Source organism: Jatropha curcas, chromosome 6, assembly GCF_041381405.1.
Source record: "Jatropha curcas cultivar XTBG-Jc1 chromosome 6, XTBG_Jcur_1.0, whole genome shotgun sequence".
NCBI classification, from domain to species: Eukaryota; Viridiplantae; Streptophyta; class Magnoliopsida; order Malpighiales; family Euphorbiaceae; genus Jatropha; species Jatropha curcas.
Window position 1 is genome coordinate 24119250 of NC_143156.1, and position 24513 is coordinate 24143762.

General features: G+C 27.1%; 1 protein-coding gene across 1 annotated transcript; it reads left to right on the forward strand.

Moving 5' to 3' along the window:
• The first annotated feature begins 9854 nt into the window (after window positions 1-9854).
• On the forward strand, window positions 9855-15885 carry LOC105635284 (nuclear transcription factor Y subunit B-1). The gene is made up of 7 exons (XM_012218329.4): window positions 9855-10077; window positions 10457-10687; window positions 11171-11300; window positions 11442-11447; window positions 11547-11630; window positions 11738-11776; window positions 15548-15885. The coding sequence occupies exons 2-7, from the start codon at window positions 10470-10472 to the stop codon at window positions 15593-15595; spliced, it is 525 nt and encodes a 174-aa protein (XP_012073719.1). The 5' UTR covers window positions 9855-10077; window positions 10457-10469; the 3' UTR covers window positions 15596-15885.
• The last annotated feature ends 8628 nt before the right edge of the window (window positions 15886-24513 follow it).

The window sequence follows — 24513 nt, forward strand, 5'->3', positions numbered from 1 at the left end:
TATTGCAAACATCTCTACTATAATATTGCAAAAGTTGAGGGTACAACATGAATTTTTTTTATATAATGCATGGCACAATAAAAAAGGATATGATCAAATATGAGCTGGGATTCTTGAATCTTTGCTGATACCTGACTCAAAGCTCAACTGGCCTTGTTAGAACTCTTTTTCAAAGCTCATCAAACTTACTATATGACAATGGTAACACTTGGTTCAGCAGCAGTTTGACTCCAGCCTCCTTTACTAGTGAATCTTGGTTTTTTCCTGTCTTCCAAACTGTAGCCAACATATTGTGGGAATTTAACAACTTCTTTCCAATAATCCAATGGTCAAAAAGAATTCCCGCTTTGTTATCAAATCCTCTGCCGAAAGATCCATCTTATTATGAAAACTCTATAAGGAGTGCTGGAATCATGTCTTGCTGACTCCTAGAAACCAATTAATAAGTACCTATTTTTAATATTCAGATATGTTATTTAATTTAAAACTTTAAAATAATTATTACATTTTATTACTTAAATAAAAAAAATTATATTACTATTTACTTAATAAATATTAAAATAAGACTCTTTTTTTTTTTTTTTTGAAAAGAAATAATGTGAGACTCCAAGTGTAATTGAAGTATTCTGCATTAATTAACAACGAAATTGACATTTAAAAATCTTTATTTTTTCAATCAATAAAATTAAAAATCTTTAAAGATATTATAGCCTTATCATATTTAATATATACGAAATAATATAATTTCTTATTTATCCAATAGAATTTAGATATAAATAGAAAATTAGTATGACCAATCAAAATTAAATTACCTTTATTTGTTCAACCAATAAAATTAAAATCCTCAATGATATTATATTTTTACCATATTTAATATATACCTTATGTAGTATGTAATATAATTTCTTAATTCATCCAATAGAATTTAAATTTAAATGGAAAATTAATATAACTAATAAAAAAATTACCATTAATTTTTAATTAATAAAATTAAAATCTTTAATAATATTTTTGTCAATCTATAAACTTAGTAAGGGTGTTTTTGACCATCATAATGTTCCTCCTCCTCATTCATACTCATATATATATATATATATATATACTTTAAATAAAATTTAAAAATTATTTCATCCAATAATTAAAATTTTAAATTTTAAATTTTTGACATTTAATTTTCAGTTTTAGCAAAAACATCTAAATCAGAATAATTATAAGAGTGACTTCTGAAATCAAATTCGAGAAGGTTCTATTAGGAAGCTGAAAGCAAAATGTGTATATCAATCAAATTCAAACTTCACCTAATTTTAAAGCAACTTCAAACAAGAAGGCAAAAGAAAAAATATAGTATTTAAAATAACTAAAGAATTGTTACCTTTAACCACCCTAAGAACATTACTTTGCCCTAATCCCTGTTCAATGACGAACCATTTAAAAAAAAAACAGACATTTATATTTAATTAAACCTAACAAAATTGTACAAAAAAAGAAAAAAAAAGAAAAAAAATACATTACAGGGATTGTGCTATGAATCCATTGATTCTATATGACTTATTACTATCTTTTTTTCATTTTATTTGAACATAGGATCGAAATTCAATTAGCGGGATTTTTTGCCGTTACAATAAGAATTGCTTACTTATGTCATAATATGAGATAAAAGTTAGGAATCAACCTATGTAACAGAGTTAATCTCCTAAAGTATTGAGCAGCGTTGTAGCAAATCCTAGAGAGAATAAGTATTTCTTGTGAGGAAAAATATTTTTCAAATATTCTACATATATTTATATATAAAAATAGAAATAGAAAACTACAATAATTACATTTTTAAAAAAAATTCTAATGATAGTATAAAGTATACGCTTTATTCTTTTGAAAGGTGAGAGAAAAGATAAAACTAATTATTAATCATAATTCAAGTTTAAAACTCATTTCTATAATCCGACAAATATCTCTCAAAAAATTATGAGATTTTCTTCTATTAAGAAAAATATTTTTGGAGATAATTATAATTGTTTAAATTTTATCATTTTTTACATTTTGCATCTCAATTTTATATTTTTCAAAAACATATTTGAATGTATGCATTTTTTTTCAATTAGATGCATTTGATACGAGTTTTTTATTTGAATATTTAAATGCAAATTCTATTGAAAAAATAATTTTTTTATAAAAAAGAGAAAATGATAAATATTATTTGTTTCATCATATTAATTTATATAAATTTTTTAATCACACTTAATTTCTTTCAAGTATTATGTATTTTTTTTAACTTTCTTTACTATTTTTTCATTTTTTGTAGAAACAATTATATTATTGAGTAGATTTCTGTACTTATTTATACATGAAATATAATATATCACCAATAAAATAATTTTTAAAAATAATTTTGAATATAACAATAACATAATTTTAACTTATAGTAAATAGTTTATATATAATAAGCCCGCATAACTTGAGAAAATACAACTAGTCTCGATATAAATTAAATTCATCTAAAGAAGTATCTAAAAAGTAAAGATATTAACACTTCATTTGGACGAGGGAAGAAAGAAAATAAATATGACATCCCGACTCGTTAAAGCGATCCTAAGAGGGCGGGATATAAGCATGGCCAAATTACGGTTTCGGGAATCGGAACTGTCGGTTCGAACCGGTCCGGAACCGGAACCGGTGAGAACCGGAACCGGGACGAACCGAAACCGGAACCGGAAATTTTGGTTCGGTTTCGGTTCCAGAAAATTAGAAACCAGAACCGGCGGTTCCAGAGAACCGGTCGGAACTGGACTGGAACCGCCGGTTCTCCGGCCGGTTAGAACCGCCGGTTCGAACCGGTTCGAACCGGCGGTTCTAGCCTTTATAACCCAGAAATTGACAATTCTCAAAAGAAAATCACCACCAATGGGCCCCATTCTGCCGCTAATGGATTAAGCAAAGTGGGTTAGTCAGAAAAATAAAAATCTATACCCTAGTGGGACCCCCTCTTGGCCTACCTTTCTCCTCCTTTCCTTATCTCTTCTTCTAAATTATAATTCATTGTTTCCTTTCAGTGCGCCTAAAACGTCTGTCAGTTTGTGTTTTTTTTTTATTTTTTATTTTTTATTTTATTGTGAAATCTCTTAATTACCCCATTACAACAGCTATAAACGGCTAGTTTCAAGGGTATTTTTGAAAAAATAATTTTTTAAATTTATTATAAATACTTTATTTCATTTACAAATTCATTAAAAAAATCTTTAAAAACAAATTATGTTCAAACTTTTTTAAACAAAAAATAAATTCAGTTGAAGAATTTTTTTTAAAAAAATAATTATATTCACGTCTCTAAAAAAATAAATTTAATTGAAGAATTTTTTTATTTTTTAGGTGTATTTTTTTTAAATAACTTTCACAAATTTATTAAATTTTGAAAACCGGTCTTCAAAATTTAAAATTTAAAATTATGTGATTCGCCGGAAAATCGATCGGAACCGTCGGTTTTGTCACCGGACCGGAACCGTCCGGTTCCAGTTTTTTTGGAACCGGAACCGGCGGTTCCGGAACCGTGGCCACCCTTAGCGGGATAGAGCAAAGCTCCTAGTTAGCTTCTGAGATGACAGGCTAGTTATGGGTAGTGGAATGCAGGACACAGAAATGAATCGGATTATATATTGTAAATGGAAAAACTAATCATTAGATGTGCCTTTTGGTGAAATGGCTTGGAGAATTAGAAAAATTTCAGGATTAAGCATGCTTGTTTAACAGAAATCCTAATATGGGTGACAACCTGGAAGTTCTCCATTTCACCTAAAGGATAAAACCGTGCAGGCCTTACGAATCCAGTATGCAATTGAATTGACTTGATCCAAAGCAGAGTCGTGAAGGGGTGAGCAAATTGCGGATATAACCAAAATTGCTAATAGATTAATTTTGGTTTGGATCGGTAGTTATAAATATTAATTTGGTTGTTTTGGTTATAGTGCGATTAATCTGAAAAAACCTTTGTTAATCCAAATTAACCATATTATTAGTAAAGATATTTTTTTATCTCAGATTTTTTTTTCTCAAAACATTGGTTTTTTTTTTTTTTACCCCATATTAAATAAAACTAAGAATTCAAACTATATTTGCATAGTTTTTGTAACAGGTAACAACAATATGGTATAACTTTTGAGATCATTGATAAAGAAGGTCATGTTTACTTGGTTATTAACTGTAATTTTGTAACTGAAAAGTTTTAATGTAAATTATATTAATTGTTGTTTGGATAGCTGGATTTAGATAGGACTGCCTTTATGATTTTTATTTGGATACTTGTGACTTTTGAATTAATTAATTATTTTATTTTTTATTTTTTTTATTCTATATAATTGTCTATAAATTTGTGAGCATGTGTATATAGTTGTTTTAAGAATGCAAACTGCAAATCTGGAAACAGGAACACATATATTGAAAAATTTTAGATTTGGATATTTTCTTGTAATCAGTTTGGATTAACCAACTAAAAATACTAATCCTGTTATTCGGACGGGTCTGATTTTTTATAATAAACCGCATATTATTGGGTTCAGTTACTCTGGGTTTTATATTAAATATGGTTTGGATTGGATAATGGATTTATGCAATTCAGCTATATTCAGATTGAGTTATTCGGTTTGGATTGATTCAAATTTACCGAATGCTCACCCTTAGATGTATGGTTCGAAGACGAATCACACGGAAGCTGGTGGGCTTATCACATTCCGACCCAGCGAAGCAATCCTAAGAGGGCGGATAGAGCAAAGCTCTTGTCTAACGTCTAGGATGACAGATTAGCTATAAGTAGTGGAATGCGGGACACAGGAATAAATCGGATCATATATCGAAAAGGGAAAAACTAATCATGATAGGCATTTTTTGGTGGAATGACTTGGAGAATTGGAAGAACTCTAGAGTTAGGTGTGCTTACTTAATGGAAATCCTAGGATGGGTGATCACCTGAGAAGTTCTCCATTTCACCTAAGGGACAAAACCGAGCAGGTCCTGCCAATCTAGTATATAATGAAATTGACTTGATTCAAAGCGAACAATTCCTCTAGTGATTAGATTTGAGCATGACAATAAGAGAAGAAGTAAAATAAAGAAAGAAAATAGTAAAAAATTCAAATCTTGTTCCTTTGTTATTTTCCTCTCTCTTATTTGCATGGGAAGAAAATATTAATAATTTTTTCTTATTTTGAAAGCTATAGATTAAATTGATGATGTAGATTAAATTTTCCCATCTATTCTCATTATATTTTATTTTTTAAATTTTATTTTTTAAAATATTTAATTATATTTTATTATAATTTTAAAATAATTTATTTAGGAGAGAAAAAAATAAAAGGTATATTTTTTATAATATTCTTTTTTCCTTTATATTTGTATAATTTGATTGAATATATTATTAAAATTTTAATTTTAAAAATATATATTATTTTATTATTATATCTATATATCTATATACATGGAAATGTATTTATTAGATAACATTGTAGAATTGTACATATATGGTTATAATGAATTTTAGATAAATGACGATATAAATTGAACTGTTTTATTAATTAACCGTTATATTCACATCAATCTTATATGAAATTTTATTTTCACATTATAAAAATCTAAATAATATAAGACAAAAATTATAATCAATATTTAATATTAAAAATAAAAATGAGTATAGTCAACGTGCACTTCATAAAAAAATTAATTACTTTAAAAATTGCATACCATTCTCAAATTAGGCATTAATCAAATATTATTTTAAAATCATTTGTTTGTGGTTGGACTCTGAATATTGAATATAAATTCACTGTCCTATTGAGTCAAATGATTAAAAAATGATATTAAAAAATGATATTAAGAGGTAACTATTAAATGAATAAAAAGTGATGTGTACTGTCATTTTATAATTATAAGGATAATTTTATCTTTATGTTCAATAAATTATATAGTTTATGAAAATGCAAACCAAGGCATAGTCCAAAGATAAATGCATGTATAATCTGATAATAGATCCAAGTTCGAATCTCTATTTCGATACTAAAAAAAAAAAAAAGAGTTTATTGAATAAGCTCTATAAAAAAAAAAAAAGCTTTTTCACTCAGCTAAAATTTAATTTGCAAATTCACATAAACAACTTATTAGTTCAACTCAAATAAACAAACAATGTTTTTAAAATCGGACTAGTTAACTCGCGAACCAATAGTTAATTTTTTTGATTTTCCACTATAAACCGTACAACTTTAATTTAAACAAAAAAGTTAATTTTTTTATTACATAGAATAAATAAAGTAAGTGGTTAAAACATAAAGATAGTATATTATAAAAGGTTACGGGATTAAATATTTGGGTTGTGTTTACTTACAGAGAAAACACTTTCATGTTTTTATTTTCTATTCTCTAATAAAATAGTTTTCTTAGAAAATAAAAACTAGAAACAAAATTGAAAAGTGTATTCACTTGACATTAATAAAAAATTATATTTTAATTTAAAAACTTTATAAATATTGTTCATGATTTTCATAATTAAAAAATAAAATATTATAAAATAAATTTAGAAATTTATTATTATTATCTATAATAATAATATCCGTTTTATAATTTTTTTAGAAAAATAAAGGATATAATATATTATAATAATAAACTTAATTATATATTAAAACATAATATAAATTTTTATGTTATTTAAATATTTTTTATTTTTTCAATGAAAATATTTTATAGAAAAATTATTTATAGAAAAATTATTTATAGATATTATAATTTTAATTATTAAAATGTCATTTTCTTTATAATGGAAAACGGTTAGAAAACATGTCATTTATTATAGGGTAATTTATTATTTAGTCCCTCAGGTTTTTACAAAATTAATCAACTAATTCAAGGTTTTGCCAAAATATCTAGCTAGTCCCTCAGGTTTAACTTCGTCTAATTAAAAGGTCCTTCCGTCCGAAAAGTTGGTTTTTTTCCGTTAATTATAGACTAAAAGACTAAAACACCCCTCCCTAACTGACGTGGACCATAAGGAAAAATTATTATCTAGTCCCTCAGGTTTTACATAATTATCTAACTAATCCCAAGTTTTGCGCAAATATCTAACTAGTCCCTCAGGTTTAACTCCGTCTAATTGAAAGGTCCTTCCGTCCGAAAAGTTAATTTTTTTTCGTTAATTGAAGACTAAAAGACTAAAACACTCCTCCCTAGCTGAAGTGGACCAATATGAAGCGATAATGATATACCTAGTTTGTTTCCCTTTTGTTCCTTCCATGCCATAACGATATATATAGTTTATCTTTTGCACAGATAATCTTGCATTAAATATTAATATTCATATTCAAAGTTATGAAATTATAATAATATAGGTGGCAATAATAATTACTTTTTTTATCTATAAATAACTATTATTTTAGAGCCGGTGTTTTCTCCGCAAATATCTTTTTTTTTTTAGAATATTAATGAGTAATTAATTTTTTTTTTCAATTTTATCCTTATTTATATTAAATTTAATAATTATTTTTATAATTTTCAAAAATCATATAACATCTCCTCTCTTACTTAAGGTTACGTAATAAAATTAATTAATATTTTGTTATAATTTATAAGAATAAATTTACTTACTTAATTACCATAAAAACATTAAAAGTATTTATGAATAGATGGAATACTTTGTTTTTTTTTTTTTTAGATTTTATCAATGATAATAGTAATGTTTCTTGATAAAATTTGCATATTAAATATGAATAAAATAGAAAATTATGTTTATTACTTTTTTTCTAAAAAAGAAACTATGAAGATAATTTGGGGCAAAAAGAAAAATGAGGTATTTACTTTTTTGAAGAGGTATTTACTTTCATGATTCACTTAAATTTAATAATATTTAATTAGAACATCAAATTAATTTTTTTATCCTTTTTTTAATACTGTCTTTGTTCCATAATACTTGTCAGATTTGAGAAAATAGTTTGTTCTAAAATATTTATCTAATTTAGTCTAAAATACTTGTTATATTTGCTGTTTTAAGGAGTAATAAATATTTTTTTCATATTTACCCTTTGTGTATGATTAATAATTATTACTTCAATTTAATGATTTTCTTAGATATTAATATTAAATTAAGAGTAATATTGTCAAAATTTATTCAATAATTTATTATAATTTATACAAATTTAATAATTTTTTAAAAGACATGAAATTCTAAATGTGACGAATATTATAGAATGAAGATAGTAATATTTTAGAGACATAATTATATTTAATGGTTTTCGATTTGCAAATATTCATAATCTAAAACTAAACCGTACATTTAAGAGAGAAAAATGATTATGTCTCCATCGACTTTATATGAAACTCTTCAATTTTCATTTTTAAATTTAGCGAAACTAATTTTCCTACTCGTGTAATTAAGCTTAGTCTATACAATTCTACATGTGCATAAAATTATAGGGAAAATTATTATTTAGTCTTTTAGTTTATACAATTTCCTCCCTTATCGCTTCATACTGGTCCACGTCAGCTAGGGAGAGGTGTTTTAGTCTTTTAGTCTTCAATTAACGGAAAAAAACTAACTTTTCGGACGGAAGGACCTTTCAATTAGACGGAGTTAAACCTGAGGGACTAGTTAGATATTTGCGCAAAACTTGGGATTAGTTAGATAATTATGTAAAACCTGAGGGACTAGATAATAATTTTTCCTTATGGTCCACGTCAGCTAAGGAGGGGTGTTTTAGTCTTTTAGTCTATAATTAACGGAAAAAAATCAACTTTTCGGACGGAATGACCTTTTAATTAGACGGAGTTAAACCTGAAGGACTAGCTAGATATTTTGGCAAAACCTTGGATTAGTTGGTTAATTTTGTAAAATCTGAGGGACTAAATAATAATTACCCTTTATTATAAAGGAAAACAACTTAAAACCGTTTTCCAAATCTTAGTTTAATGTTGAAAACTGAAAAACTGTTTTTTAGTTTTCCAAATAGAAAATTGACTGATTTGAACACAAAACTCCATTTTACAGTTTTTTTTAGAAAACTTTTCTAAAAAACTACTTTAGTTTTCTACAAGTAACCACACCGATTTCACAACTCTTTTTTACCTTTGAGATATCCACAAACTTCTTTCGTAATGATAAAAGGTCCAAAATTTACAAATAAATGGCCTAATTTTAAAAAAAAAAAATCAAAATTTATTATGGACTATCGAATTTTAACAAATAGTCATTTTATAATCAATAATTAATTATAAGCACAACTCAAAATATAATTTAGCTCTTAATAAAATTAAAATGCATTGTAATTTCAATATAACATTTAAGTTATTATAATTTATATTTTAATATGTTTATTATTATGTTGAATATATAATATTTGATTTGGATAATGAATAATATAAAAATTAGTAATACATATTGATATTTGATGATGAATAGTTTGAAAAATAATTATACACTTATGATTATATTATTACTTTTTTAATAAAATTATTTATAAGTATATTTTGTTAATTTTTTTAAAGAATTATAAAAGAATAAAATTAAAAATTCGAGTGAATGAATTGGCTCAGTCTAATTGCGACTTAATCATTAAAAAGATTCGATGTTTGGTCCAATTTTAAGAACAATACAAACAAGTTTATTTCTTATTTGAAAGTGTAATAAGGTGAAACAAACAGCTCCTTATGGTACTACAGCCAGCACGAGAAACGTGGGAGGTTAAGAATTGTGCGAGTAAAGTAATTTGTATTTGTATGCATGTGTAGGGTAGGGGTCCTATGGCTAAGGGACCACCCATTTGATCAATGAACCAACAAACAACCAACGGTGTTGATAAACATCAAATTAAAATTAAAAAAAGAAATCCCTCAAAAATCAGAAATCTCACTCTCCATAAACTCTAATCTCCATCTCTCCTTCTTCTCTCTCTCCCAAACCCAAACTCTCTTCTCCATCGTCAGATCTTCTCTCTCAATAAAACAATTCCACCAATCGTTTCTCTCTCTTAAACTCGCGCCAAATACAAAACGATCTCCTCTTCTCCCTCTAACTAACAGCTCTCTTTCTCTCCCTCTCTTTCCTTCTCCCTCTAGGTATGACCTTGACTTTCTGTGTTTGTTTGTGAAATGGAGCTCCAGGTCAACAGATTAGGGTTTCATGTTTTCGTAAATTGAGTCATCACTTCTCTGCTTTTGTATATGAATGTATTTTTGTGTATGTTTATGTGAATTTCATATTTGAATTGTTTAATCTAGGGTTTGATTCAAGTCAAGCCGAATTGATGACTTAATAGAATGCATTTGTTTATGTGATCCGAAGTTTTGAGGATAAATAGTTAGATGGGTTTGCTTTGAATTTGAAGTTATTTGGGTGTATGAGCCTCTTTGATTTTTTTTTTTTTTTTTTTAGAAGAAATTTGATGTGTTTACAGTTGGTTACATTACTGGACTGTGGTGTGTGTCTCCATTGCAGGGATTTTGGTGATATGGCTGAGAACCCAACAAGTCCAGCAGGAGGGAGCCATGAGAGCGGTGGTGAGCAGAGCCCGCACTCTGGAGTGAGGGAACAGGATAGGTACCTGCCTATTGCCAACATAAGCAGGATCATGAAGAAGGCTTTGCCTGCCAATGGAAAAATTGCTAAAGATGCTAAGGATACTGTGCAGGAATGTGTCTCTGAATTTATTAGCTTTATTACCAGCGAGTAAGTTGTTAGAATCTCCTGCCTTTTTGTATTTTAGCTTTTAATGATTAGGAGCTATTTTTTATGGTAAGAAGTGATTCTTGTGAAATTATGATGGGTAATTTTTTAAGAAAGGTGTTTTGTTTTCTGGATTGTGATTGGTGCATTTGATGATAGGATTGTGCTTGTGGATATGGGTTTGATGCTTTCTAACTCTGTGGTTTTAATTAATTAGTTTAATTCTTGGTGATTGGTGTTTTTGGAAATGAGGATTTTACCTTGTGCTTTGTGAATTCTGCTTTCAGTTATGTTTCTATTTGGTAAGATGTGATCTCTATTTTGGAAATTGTGCTTTTGTTTCTGGAAATGTGGATTTTTGTTTGAGCTCTGTGTGACTGAAGTAGGAGTTACGATTGATGCTCTTGGGAATTAGGGTTTAGTTTGGGATCGAGGGCATGAGGATCTGATTTTATGTGATGCAATTGAGGTGTTTTTGTTTGATAGGGCGAGTGATAAGTGTCAGAAGGAGAAAAGAAAGACAATCAATGGAGATGATTTGTTGTGGGCGATGGCAACTCTAGGCTTTGAGGACTATATTGAACCACTTAAGGTGTACCTTGCTAGGTACAGGGAGGTAACTAATCTTTCACTTTTGGAAACATGTGCTTTTTTTTCTGTATATGCTTGATTTCTTTTGGTATTTGTTGGCTGGATGGTGTTCTAACTATTTTCCATTTTGTCATTTTGGTTATCCTGGATGACTGTGATGTTGTAGATGGAGGTAACTGAACCTCTCCCCCTCAACTATACAGTTTATTAGTTTCTTCTTAGAGTATGTTATGCAATATCTGGACTTAAATTGCAAGCTAAAATTTGGCAGGGTGACACTAAGGGATCTGCTAGGGGTGGAGATGGATCTGCTAAGAGGGATCCAATTGGAGGTCTGCCTGGTCAAAATCCACAGGTAGCTCTGTAAAAACCTGCAATTTTCTTATAGTGGTCAAATTTCTTATGTTATTTTAATTATTGATCTAATTTATTGCTTTCTTGCAATGGCGATGAGTGTGACAGTTTGCTCTTCAGGGGTCAATGAACTATATTAGTTCCCAGGTAATATATATCTCTCTTCTTCTCACGCACAAAAAAAAAAAAAAAAGAGAGATTAATAAAAGAAAGGAAGAGAGGTGATCCTATTAATTAGTTTTTGCATAGCCCTGAATTTAGTTTCTCTCATAGATAACAAAATGCTCATATTTTGCATGTGCACGTATTTCTTCCCTCTAAAGCTGGTTTTATCTGTTATGTTCAATTGGTCCATTACTGCACTTTCCTTTGTTTAGCAGTTTAAGATTGGTTTCTTTGATTTTTTTTGTACCTTCTATTTCTTTAATAATGTTTCAGAACTTCTATCATTGTGGGTTGATCAATAATGGATCTTGGTCTTGAAGTTTATAGTTATTAGTTTACCCAGTGTTATTAGAATCATACTGTTCGCAGTTGGAACCATATGATTTGGATCAATTATTATGCCAAATAAATCTTAGGTTTGAATCGCATGTGAATTGACAGAATCAGCAATGAGCCGTTTGAATCATTAGATAACAATGGTCTGGAAACAGTTAGAAAAAGAAGAAAAAAAGAAAATACTCCCATCCTGTGCAAATCTTAGGAAGGCTGATGCAAACTGACTCAATAAAAGAAGAAAATAAAAAGACTTTTGGCATACCTAAAAAAAGAATTGGGAAGAAATTTGAGACAGGAGCTTTCCATCTGTTGTAAAAAGTTTAGAGATATGATTCATGAATCTCTTCCCTCTCTTCCCTCTGTTTTTTGTTTTTTTTTTCCCCATTATTTTTCCTTCTCGGCTTTTCCATCTTCGTACTTCTTTGATGTTTCCTTTTTTTTTTTTTAAATATTGTATTCGCCTCCATTTTTATCTTTTAAATATTAGCATAAATCACTCCCTTTTTTATTCTTATAAATATAAGCATTGGTCCATCTTTCTATTTTTCCTTTATCTCGTGCTTCAAAGACCTGGCTTAGAGTTACTTTTGTTTTTATTTGTTTGCACAGAACTGGATCTCTTTTTGTGATTTAGACTCTGTTGTTCAGTACCATTATATAAATTTAGAAGTGATAGGCAAGTGAAAAAAATTATTTACAATATTTTATTCAAGTCAGAGTTGAAATTTATATGAACACGTGATTTTTAATTGAATTTTTAATATCTTTTGATAAAATTAATAAAAAATGTATTTTTAATTGATTTTCAAAATTTATAGCATATCTTACAATTCAATTTGATTCTTGATTCGGAATTCAAAAAATGAGAATTCCGATTCTTGATTTGGCAGCTATGAGTTTACCAATTAAAATTAATAATCTAGGTTGAATATAATGCCCATATGCTTGTAATAGTCCACTTATCTTTTAGTCAGAAAGAATTACATGACCATATTTGCATTGTCAAGGATGGGAAAGGCATATATCATGGATGTTATCTTGGTTTTTAATATGAATTTGAGATCACTTATTACCATATTCTTACAATTACAGGTGGTATAGATAGAAAGGGGAAAGCTAGATTTGCATGCAATTCTGTAGTTGATGTTTTCCATTTCTGGCTGCAATGGTTACTTTGGTGTCTAGCTATATTTCTTAGTTATTTTTCCACATCCATTCAACTTCATCCTTGCTGGAAGTCCATTTTGGAGAGTGGGAGGAAACACTTCCTCAAAAGATGAGATATGGTAATTCAAATGGTGTTTGTTTATAATGATAGTCTTAAAAATCCTCATCTTCTGTCTCCTGTGAATCAACTTTCTTTATAGAATCCTTGACTGAAAAGTTATCAAATAAAAGTTACTTTGATATAATATGTGGAGAGATTTGTTGGATCCAAGTTTCGAATATTGTGAACTAGGGAATTCGTTGATGTCAGTTCTTGTCTATTAAACTCTTAAGCATGTGAGATGAGAAGCTTCTAGCAGCCTATAACAACCCAACAGCCAGCACCCCCACTCCCCACACCCCACCCCCCCTTCTCTTTCTCCCCCACTTCTTGGAACTTTAACGGGTAATGTTCTTAGAGTTGTATCCATAGTTGCCAAATCAAGAATCGAAATCTTTATTTTTAGAATCTAGAAGAGTTGTATCCTTAGTTGCCAAATCGAGAATCGAAATTTTTACTTTTAGAATCTAGAATCGAGAATCAAATTGAATAGTAAGATTTAGTGTAACTTTTTAAAATTAATTAAATAAATAAATATATATATATATATATATATATTTATGGATATATTTCCATTAATTTTATGAAAAGTTTTAGTTGCAAATATTGTATTCATTTACTAAACACAAAATGAAAGAGACCTAATGTAGTTGTCGAGTTCAAATTATCAAACTATGAATTTAAATTTTAAAATAGAAACAAAGTGAAACTATCAAGCCACTTGAATTTCCTAGCCAAATCCATATTTATTCATTATCATTTTCAAATTTCAAGCCCTTCATTATCTTCATCTTCTAATATAACTATATCTCCTCACTCTTCTTTCTCTACATTGAATTTTTCCACTTGTTTTGTTGCGTAAGAGTCTCGCTGAACGTGAGAATCGACTCGAATCGTAAGATTTGAATCACATGAATCGCAAGATTTCATGATCAATTCCAATTCACTCATAAGATTCGAATTGTTTAGCATAAAACTTGAATCAAATCATAAGATTCGAATAGTGAATCGTGAGATTCTGATAACACTGGTTGTATCATTGCTTTAATCTGCTCCAACGCACTTACGTCTCAGGTAGGTATGGATTGATTTTTCTAGGGTTACTGTTTCCTTACCCTAGACAAAAGTAAAACTACCTTTTTAACATGTTTTTCAATGATATAGATTTTATAATGTAGTCCTCGACCAAAATCCAAGAATATGAACATATATTTATATAGGGAGAGTGATTACATGGAGCATAATGATGCAAGGACTTCCATCTATCATTATGTTTTTACAATTATGTTCCTAAGTTGAGGAATTGAAGTCTGGTGAATTTCATGGGTAATTCTGATTACATCTTGCAAAAATTATAATGCCCTCTATATAATATGTGTGTTCTCTTAATATTTAGTAGTCCATTATATATTGGTGGCAGTGGTGGTATTCCTATGTCTCTATTGGGTTTTCTGATGAATCCCAGCCATTGCTGTCTGTTCATACGTAGTTTCCACTTTGAATAGCCTTATTAAGATTGCTTCTAGGATTAAGTACTCCAATGATATATACGCTAGTGAAATAAGACAAAACCATGGATAGATCGTTTGGCTGGGTGATATTTCTCTCATTGTATATGAAGTGGTCTGATGTTTTTCACTGTATATCTTAAGGCAGCCTTTGTGTAGCAACTATCCTCAAAGATACAAGGATATAGCAGTGCACAGTCTTGGGGACTTTCAAAAGAAGGCTATGCTAGACGAATTAATAGACAAGAAATTTCTGTGTCACTTTTTTTTTTTTTTATTTGAAATATACCTAACTAATCTCTGTCTATGGTTCTAAGATTTATGCATATGGGCAGAATATTGTAAGCTTTTGAAATCATCTTCTAATACCTGTGTGTTTTTGTAGCAGATTAAGAGTAGTATTAAAGGTGTCATTGAAACCCTTGTCAAAATCCATTTTATTGATTGAAGCTATTAAAAAATTTAGGGTATTAGTTATGGCAATTAAGTTTAGGATGAGCTTCTTATTACTGATGCATGTTTTCATTACATATTTTATGCAAGTGGCTACTTATGAATATTTCTGTTTTAACACTTGAGCCATCAATTTTATGGTATTAATTTGTATCCTTGCGGTTGTACTGAACATTTGAACTCTTACAGGCACAGGGACAGCATATGATTGTTCCTTCAATGCAAGGCAACGAGTAGAGAGTAATAGTTTCTCATTTATGGAATTTTAGGCTCATAAAACTGTTTAGTTTCAATGCCTATAGCAAGCATCTTTAGTATTTGTTCATCTGATTGGAATCAAAGTGCCTATGTATTCTTTGGGCTTTGGTTTTGGTGGTTGTTGCAGCCCTCATCAGCAGAACAGTTTTAATAGTGCTGTAAATTTGATTATTTTATCTAGTACATAATCTCCTGACTATTTAAAGAGACTTATTTTGTTGGAGCTTGAGTTAGAAACCCTAATGATTATTGAATTTCATTTCTTTTTCCTTTTTGAGCATTGAGAAAGAGATTTGCTGCTTGTGAGATTTGATTCCTATTGTTCACTTCCAAGGTAGTACTTTTTAAAATTTGATTTTTATGCATGTCAGCCATCATTTTGGCTCTGTATAGCCTGAGGTTAAATGATGAACCACATTGAGGTTAAACCTGTTTATGACTTGGATTTGGGTTTGAGAAAATTCTCATTCGACACTAAGGAATATATGAATGTGGTTTAAGAGGCTGTTGGATTGACCTTGTTGAAATTCCTAATGTGCCCACCCCTATTCACCTGAGAGATGTGATTGGTTTATAAAGCTGTTGGGTCATAGTAAGGTAGGTTAACGTATAAAATATTTTATTAACGTGCACAATTAAATATCATTAATACAATGAAAACAACAAAATTACTCCAATCTTAAAAATTCTAAATTCTTAATTGATGTAGATAATCTGTCAAATTTTCTTTTCTATAAAAAGAGTCAGCTTCAACAGACAGTTTATAAAAATCCAAAAATTATCAGTGTCATCTATATTTATTCTTTTTTCCAGAAACGATATGAACATCGTTGAGTGATTCCATAAACTTACCACAGTATAGGGATTCATCTTTAGACCAGTAAACGATGCATTCGTTTAGTCCGTTTATAAATAGTAGTAAATGTTTTACATTTAGATTTTAAATGAAAAATTATATTAAAAGATCATTTATATTAAAAATTATATTAAATATTCTATTAAATATTATTTTAAAAAATTTAACTAATATTTCATTTATATAATACATTAAAAAAATATTTACTTTAAAAATTAAAAATTATACATTATATAACATAATATATGAAAATAATTATATACTATTAATATTCATTTTACATTTTAATAGTAACCACTATTAAAATTTTACTAAATAGGAGTACTCATCGATTAAGCGCTATCAACTGTCAATTACCAACTATGAGCCGCGCACCACTCTTCATTCAAATTCCCCATAATTGGAGTTGGACGAAACTTAGGCTTAGGAAAAACACTAAGAACCTTTTTTCCACTATGTGATAATGGAACTATAGAACTATGAATTACTTAATTTGTATTCTCGTTTTTTTTTTTTTTAATAGAATGGCGTTACCAGCTCTCCGGTAATATGAATAATTAAATTAAATGGGCCTAAGAGTTATGAATTTTAAAATAAAACTAGTCTTTTTTTAACCCGTGCATTGCACGTCGACGATGCTCGTTATATTTTTATTTTTTATACTTTTTTAATTTTTTATTTATATAATATTAAAGCATAAATTTTTATTTATATTAAAATAAATACAATTGATTAATTTATTTTAGATTTTGCTGTATAAGCTATTTGCAATGCTATTTCTTATATATTTGATTCTATTTTTATTTAATGAAGTGGTCTCAAAATAAAATTCAATCTAATCTCCATACCTAATCCTTCGGTCCCTAATTCTTAAAATTCGAATAGGTGCTCAAACAGATAATCAAGTTATCACTCAATCCTTAACCTTTGCCATCAGTCTCAAATTAATATCTATATACAACTATAGTGAAAACTAATAATAAATTTTTTTTTACTGGTAGGTAGAAGAAAAGAAATGAGAAGATGATTTGAATTAATAATAGTGATCATTTTGGGTATAGTAATAGTATTATTTACCCAGTGCATTAGAGAAAGGAATATATGAACATATATACAAACTCTTGAAACCCAAAAAATGATCCAAAATAGAAAATATATAGTTCTAGTTTTTTTCAATTTCATAAACATTATTTTCTTTCAAGTCAAATATATTTAGGATATAAAAGAAAAAATATTAAGAAAATTAAAAATACTCAATCAGGAGGCCATATTTATTGCAAGGGAGATATAAATCTCTTATGAACTTAATTTATTTTTATATAATGAAAGTGGTCTTAAATAAACTTCAACCACATCCCTAAACTTAATCCTTTAGTCCCTAATTTATAAATACAGATTCTTAAAATCCTAATAGGTGTCCAAAAAGAAAATCAAGCAATCACTCAATCTTCAACTTCTCACTCTCAACCCCGAATCAATATCTATATACAAATATAATGAAAAATAATAATAAATTATTTTTTATTACTAGATAATGAAAAAAGAAACGAGAAAATGATATGAATTGAAATGGTAATCATTTTGGCTATAGAGACAATATTACTTACCCAGTGCATTAGAAAAAGAAACATATGTACATACACAGAGAAATATATAGTTATAGTTTTTTTTCAGTTTCATAAACACTATTTTTTTTCGAGTCAAACATATTTAGAATATAAGAGAAAAAGTATTAAGAAAATTAAAAATGCTTAATCATCAAGAAGCCATCTATTTATTTCAAGAGAGATATAAATCTTTTACTAAATTAAAGTGATAGTAGTTAAATATTAATTCATTAATAAAAAAATAAAAAAAATAAAAACTCATTATTAAGGATAAAACTCTTTTTAGAACTCAACATATAATAAGAAACAAATTATATTAAAAAATTTTCAATTTGAATTTTAAAAATCAACCATTCTTCAACGGAAAAAATAATAATTTAATGAAATTTGATGTTGATAGATAAAAAAAAGGACTAAAAGTCGAGTCAATAAATGTAAATTACAGAGCAAATCATGTTAGGATCTAATATTAGTTAGTTAACGCATTTATTTAAGTATTTTGTTTCTCTATTATTCTAAATTATAAATTTAAAATAAATAAATAAGTTAACTAATTAATAAAAAAAATTATATAAAAAAAAAGTTCTATCCTCAGCAAATAAAACATCAATTTCCCTGCAACCATAAAAAAAAAATATACTTTTTTCTTTTTAATCTCTCTCCAAATAAAATATTATGTATATTCTATTTGAAAATTTATTTTTTAAAAAATATATCCAATCAAATCATATAAATATAAAGAAAGAAATAATATTAAAAAAAGAATATACTTTTTCCTATTAAATATTTTAAATTATAATCAAAATAAAATCAAATGTTGAAAAAATAAAATATAAAAATTTTCAAATGCCTCATAATCATATATATAGTTATTAAAATTACATCGAAAAAGATAAAACTTAAAATGTAAATTGCAATTTTTTTTGGCTATGACTTATAAATTATGTCTAATCAACTAATAAAATGTAATTTATAATTGGCTATGACTTAGGCTATATTTGGATATTCCAAATTTCATTAAGGGCGATATCAAAAATCTTATTATTCCTCTCTCTATTCTCACATTTATATATACTAAGTATTTTGTATGACGTGCGTTGCACATTGATTATGCTCCTTATATACTCTTTTTTTCATCTACATAATATTAAAACATAAGTTTTGTTTATTTAAAATAAATACAAGTGATTAATGTATATTACACTTTGCCGTACAAACTACTTGCAATGCTACTCCTTACGTACTTAATTTTATTTTTATATAATGAAGTGGTTTCAGAATAATGTTCAACCCAATCCTCAAACCTAATCCTTTAGTCTTTAATTTATAAATGCAGATCTTTTAAAATCCTAATAGATGCCTAAAAAGAAAATCAAGTTATCGCTCAATCTTCAACCCTTGCCTTCAACCCCAAATTAATATCTATATACAACTATAATGAAAATAATAATAAATTATTTTTTAATGTTAGGTAAAAGAAAATAAATGAGAATATGATCTAAATTGATAATGAAAATTGTTTTGGCTACAGTTGCAGTATTACTTAGTCAGTGCATCAGAGAAAGGAATATATGCTCATATACACAAATTTTTTAAACCCCAAAAGATGACCCAAACATTTTTAGTTTTTTTTTTTTCAGTTTTCTAAACACTATTTTCTTTTAAGTCAAACAAATCTATGATATAAGAGAAAAAAAATATTAAAAAAATTAAAAATACTTAATCATCAATAAGCTATTTATTTGTTGCAAGGGAGATATAAATCTCTTGCTAAATTAAAATGATAATAGTTACAAATTATTCAAGAGTTACAAATTATTCAGTAATGAAAAAGAAAATAAAAAATTATTATTAATAATAAATCACTTCCAAAACTTATCTAACAAAACAACCTTTCAATATATATAAATATATCAATATATCAATAAAATATTATATATATTTTTTAAATTAATATTTTCAACTATCTCTCTTCCCAAATATAATTATGTGAATTCTATTTGGAAATTTATTTTTCAAAAAATATATCTGATCAAATCTTCAAACATAATAAAAAAAGGAATATTAACAAAAATAATATTTTTTTTCTTCTTTTTTTATCTCTCTCCCAAATAAAATATTATGTATATTCTATTTGAAAATTTATTTTTAAAAAATATATCCAACCAATCGTACAAATATAAAAAAAAGAATATTAATAAAGAAGAATATATTTTCTTTTTTTCATCTATCTCCTAAATAAATATTTAAATTATAATCAAAATAGAATTAAATATTTAATAAATAAAATATTAAAAAAATTTTCGAATGTCTCATTATCATATATATTTATTAAAAAATAAATTTAGTAAAAATAAAACTTAAAATTTTGAAATGCTTCATTTTTATGATATTTATTTAATTTTTTTTTTTTTGATTTATTAAGAGGTCTTATGGGCTAAAATAACACTGGGTGCTACACAATAATGAATAATCCTCCTCTAGACTCAACAATTGATAACAACACTTGCGATTGAGAGAACTCGAACTCAAGATGTCTCACTCCTCATATAAGTGAGAAGACTATTAGACCATTCATGATTGGCTTAAAAAATAATTTTTATAAATATATTTCTAATCAACTAATAAAATCTAATTTTTTAATTGGCTGTGACTAAGGTTATCTTAGAATATCCTAAATTTCATCAAGGATACTACCAAAAATCTCATCATTTCTCCTGTTCCTATATTTATATTTATATATAGTATAGATTATTCTTATATTTCAAATACATGGGAGGACCATGGGACATAAAAATAATATATTTGAATATCAAAAAATATATTGTTGATAAATATATAAAAGCCAAAATTGAGATATATTGATGAAGATATGTACCCTTCTCCTGTACCAAAATCCTCGGGCAATTTTGTATGTTCGTTGAAGGTGACTGATAACCTAGACGTCAGCACCCACCTGCCTCTGCCTAAGAACAAAACACTCAAATGCCAATGAAAATCCCTAGCACGTGCTGTTGGGGTTGACACGTTGGAGGCACGTGACTGGTGATAATAGATAGCAGAGGCCAGAGGGCCACCACCAACCAAAAACAGTAATTGAAAACGCAAACAAAAACAAAACGAAACGAAAACTGATAAAACGAAGTTGCATGGGATGGGAATTGTTTGTAATGTCGGCTGTCTCCATTCCCATTTTACGTGACCGTCATTTCTTGCTGCTTGCACGAGCCTGCCAGCTCAGCTCAGCTCAGCTCTCCCACTTGACGTTTCTTCTCCAACTTTATATATTTATTTATGTCACTTAATCAAATTATACACCTATTAATTTTTATTTTTCACTTCTTAATTTCATTATTAGTATATGAATTTATTGCTGTTGTATATATTAACATATCTAAATTTCAATTTGCATAATAATAACAATTTTGGTATCAAATGTTACTGATTTTAATGATAAAAATGACATATGAAATTAAAATTCTTCTTTCTAACTCTCTTTGTTCTCTTAAAATATGTTTGATGAAATTCGAGATATACTAAAATATCGTTGGTGCTCACAAATTCAAAATTTTTAATTTAAAAAATATGTATGATATTTAAATGATTAATATAAAATTATTACTTTCAAGTCTTTAATTTTAGAGATTTTTTTTAATTTATATATAATTAATTAATAATCAATACATAAATACATAATTACAACTTTTAAATTTTAAATAGTAAACATACAGATATATTAAGAAATTTTAATATTTACGAGTTTTTCTAATCTAATCTATTTAATCTAAATTTTAAATCATCCAAAAAAATTTATTTAGTTTGTATATTTTGAACTTATTGTTCAATTCTAATAGATATTAAAATTACTTTATATATATTATGATATTTTTCTTTTGATAGCATAAAAATGAATGAAACACTAAAATTCAATTCATCAATAGTTGCTTGTAGAATATATTTCTTTATGATATATTAAATATTTTTTAATGAAGTTTTAGATGCTAATTAAAGTCTAGTCTTATAATTTTTTATTTTATTATCTATAGTAATTTTATTAAATATATTTAACTCTTAGTATCATTTTATAATTAAAGTATTTTAATATATATAATTTTATAAATTAAAGTATTATATATTAAAATGAAAATTGAGAGTATTACAAAATTATTATACAAAAAATATAGAGATAAATTTATGCATTTGGTAGCAAAGTATTATATAACCCATAAATTTGATGGGGTAAAACCTCTCTCTTTCTCAAGTCCTTGTCACTTTTAGACTACTGAATTCTTTTTAAACTTCTCTTTCTAGTATTTTTTTTCTATTCTTCATCATCATCATCTTCGTCGATATCATCATTGCCCTCTTTTAACTGCATCCACAACATCATCGTCATCACCATCACCATCATCTTCAATCCACTCAGTGAACTCTGTCTTATTATTATTTTGATCCTCATCATTGTCAGGTGCATCACAACCCATTTCATGGTCTTGGGTACAATCAGATGGTTCGTTTCATGGAGGAAGACGGCCTAAATCTAAAACATCCATACGATTGGTACAAGTATGGTGAGTTTGGGCCGCACTCATGTGGCATAATGGTTATTGAGGAGCCCATAGCATGTCGTTTTATTGATGAGTGCGTTACGCTATATAGCGAAGTTAAAGACCGAGAAGAGTGGGAGAAGATTAAACCCAAAATGGGTAATAATTGAAAAACCATGGGAGCAGTGCATGTATAACGGTACATAAGGAATTAGAATCATAGTATTGGTGCCTCTGGGGCAAAATTCAGCTTGCCAACTCAGACAGTGAGAAGGCGACAGCTCATACCACTACCACCCCTTGTTGTCGAGTCCTCGCCACACATTTATTTATTATTAAAATAAAAAAAATAAAAAAAAACATTTCTTTTTCTGCTTCAGTCTTCAGACATTGCCCAAAAGTTCTCTGCTGTGTCCAAAAATAGATAATCACTTTACTGTTCTTTTTTCCTTTCCCTTTTTTAACATTTTAATTAATTTATTGTACTTTTGCTCTACAGCTGGCCACGTTATTGTCCAGAGAAATTAGAGAGATTCGGAGTACACCTGGCAGCTCCTCACGTGGCATAGTTGCATCCAATCTCCATTTATTCTTATTGTTTTACCCCTTGGAACTATTTTTCTGCATAATATTCAAAGATGTATATTAAGCTTTAACATAACGGAATGTGATGAAAAATATTTATATTGTAAATTAGGGATTATATTAGTGAAATTAAATTTCAAAATATATTTTTCTTGATTTTCTCAAGTAAATTTTTAAAAAAGCGATATGTATAATGGTTTATTTTATATTTATATAAATGCAACATGAGATTTTAAATAATAACATGTGTGGTGCTTTAACTATTTGCTATAGATATATTATATATACACACACGAAAATAAATAAATTTATGATTATTTATTGGTTGGATTGAATTGTATTAGATATAACTAATTAATATAACATTAGACAATTAATAGCATATTAAGTAATAATTCATATATCTTTTAATGATATGAAAATAAATTACTTAATTTATAAAATTTAATAATATGATCAGTTATTTATATTAATTTTAAAATATATTATTTAAAAATAAATTGATGATTAATTATTTATTGAATTCAATTATGTTAAATACAATTGATTAAGTGTAACATTAGAGAATTTAATAACATAATAATTTATATAACATTTAATTATTTAAAATAAATTATTTAATTTATGAATTTTAATGAGATAAGAATTTATTTTTTATATTAATTTGATAATTAAATACTAGTCTATCTACTAATTCTTACTCTTATATCAAAAGTCACACCAATATTTTTTATATTTACCTATCTCTGATTGTATTTTTAATAGCACAATATAAAAAGTTTCACTAAAAAATTATCATCAATCTATATATTGGATTTTTACGCTTTAATCCTCCCATAAATGGATCGATTTTCTATTTTCTTTTTTTTTAAAAATACATACTGTTAATTTTAGATATTATCATTTTCTTTTTTTTATTTACTAGCATGCTAAATGGATGAATTAACATTTTATGTTACATAGTAGGGTAAGACTTCTCCTAGAAGTCAAAACTTATTAAATCGGTGAAAAAATTTTATGATAAAAATAATTTGAACATTATATCTTCATTTTTTAAATTTTTATAAAAAAATTAAAAAAAATTAACCAAATTACAGCTGATTAACTTATAAATTCTATTTGCATCATCACAAAAATTTACATTTTAACCCGCAAATCTCATCCTACGTAGAAATAGAAAGAAAGCACCTTCTTATTCATAATTTCTTATTTATAACATAATACGACTCCATTTTCAAAATATATTTTGAAAATGTAGGAACGACTTGTAAGATCTACTATTCTTTTATAGTTGGACTAAAC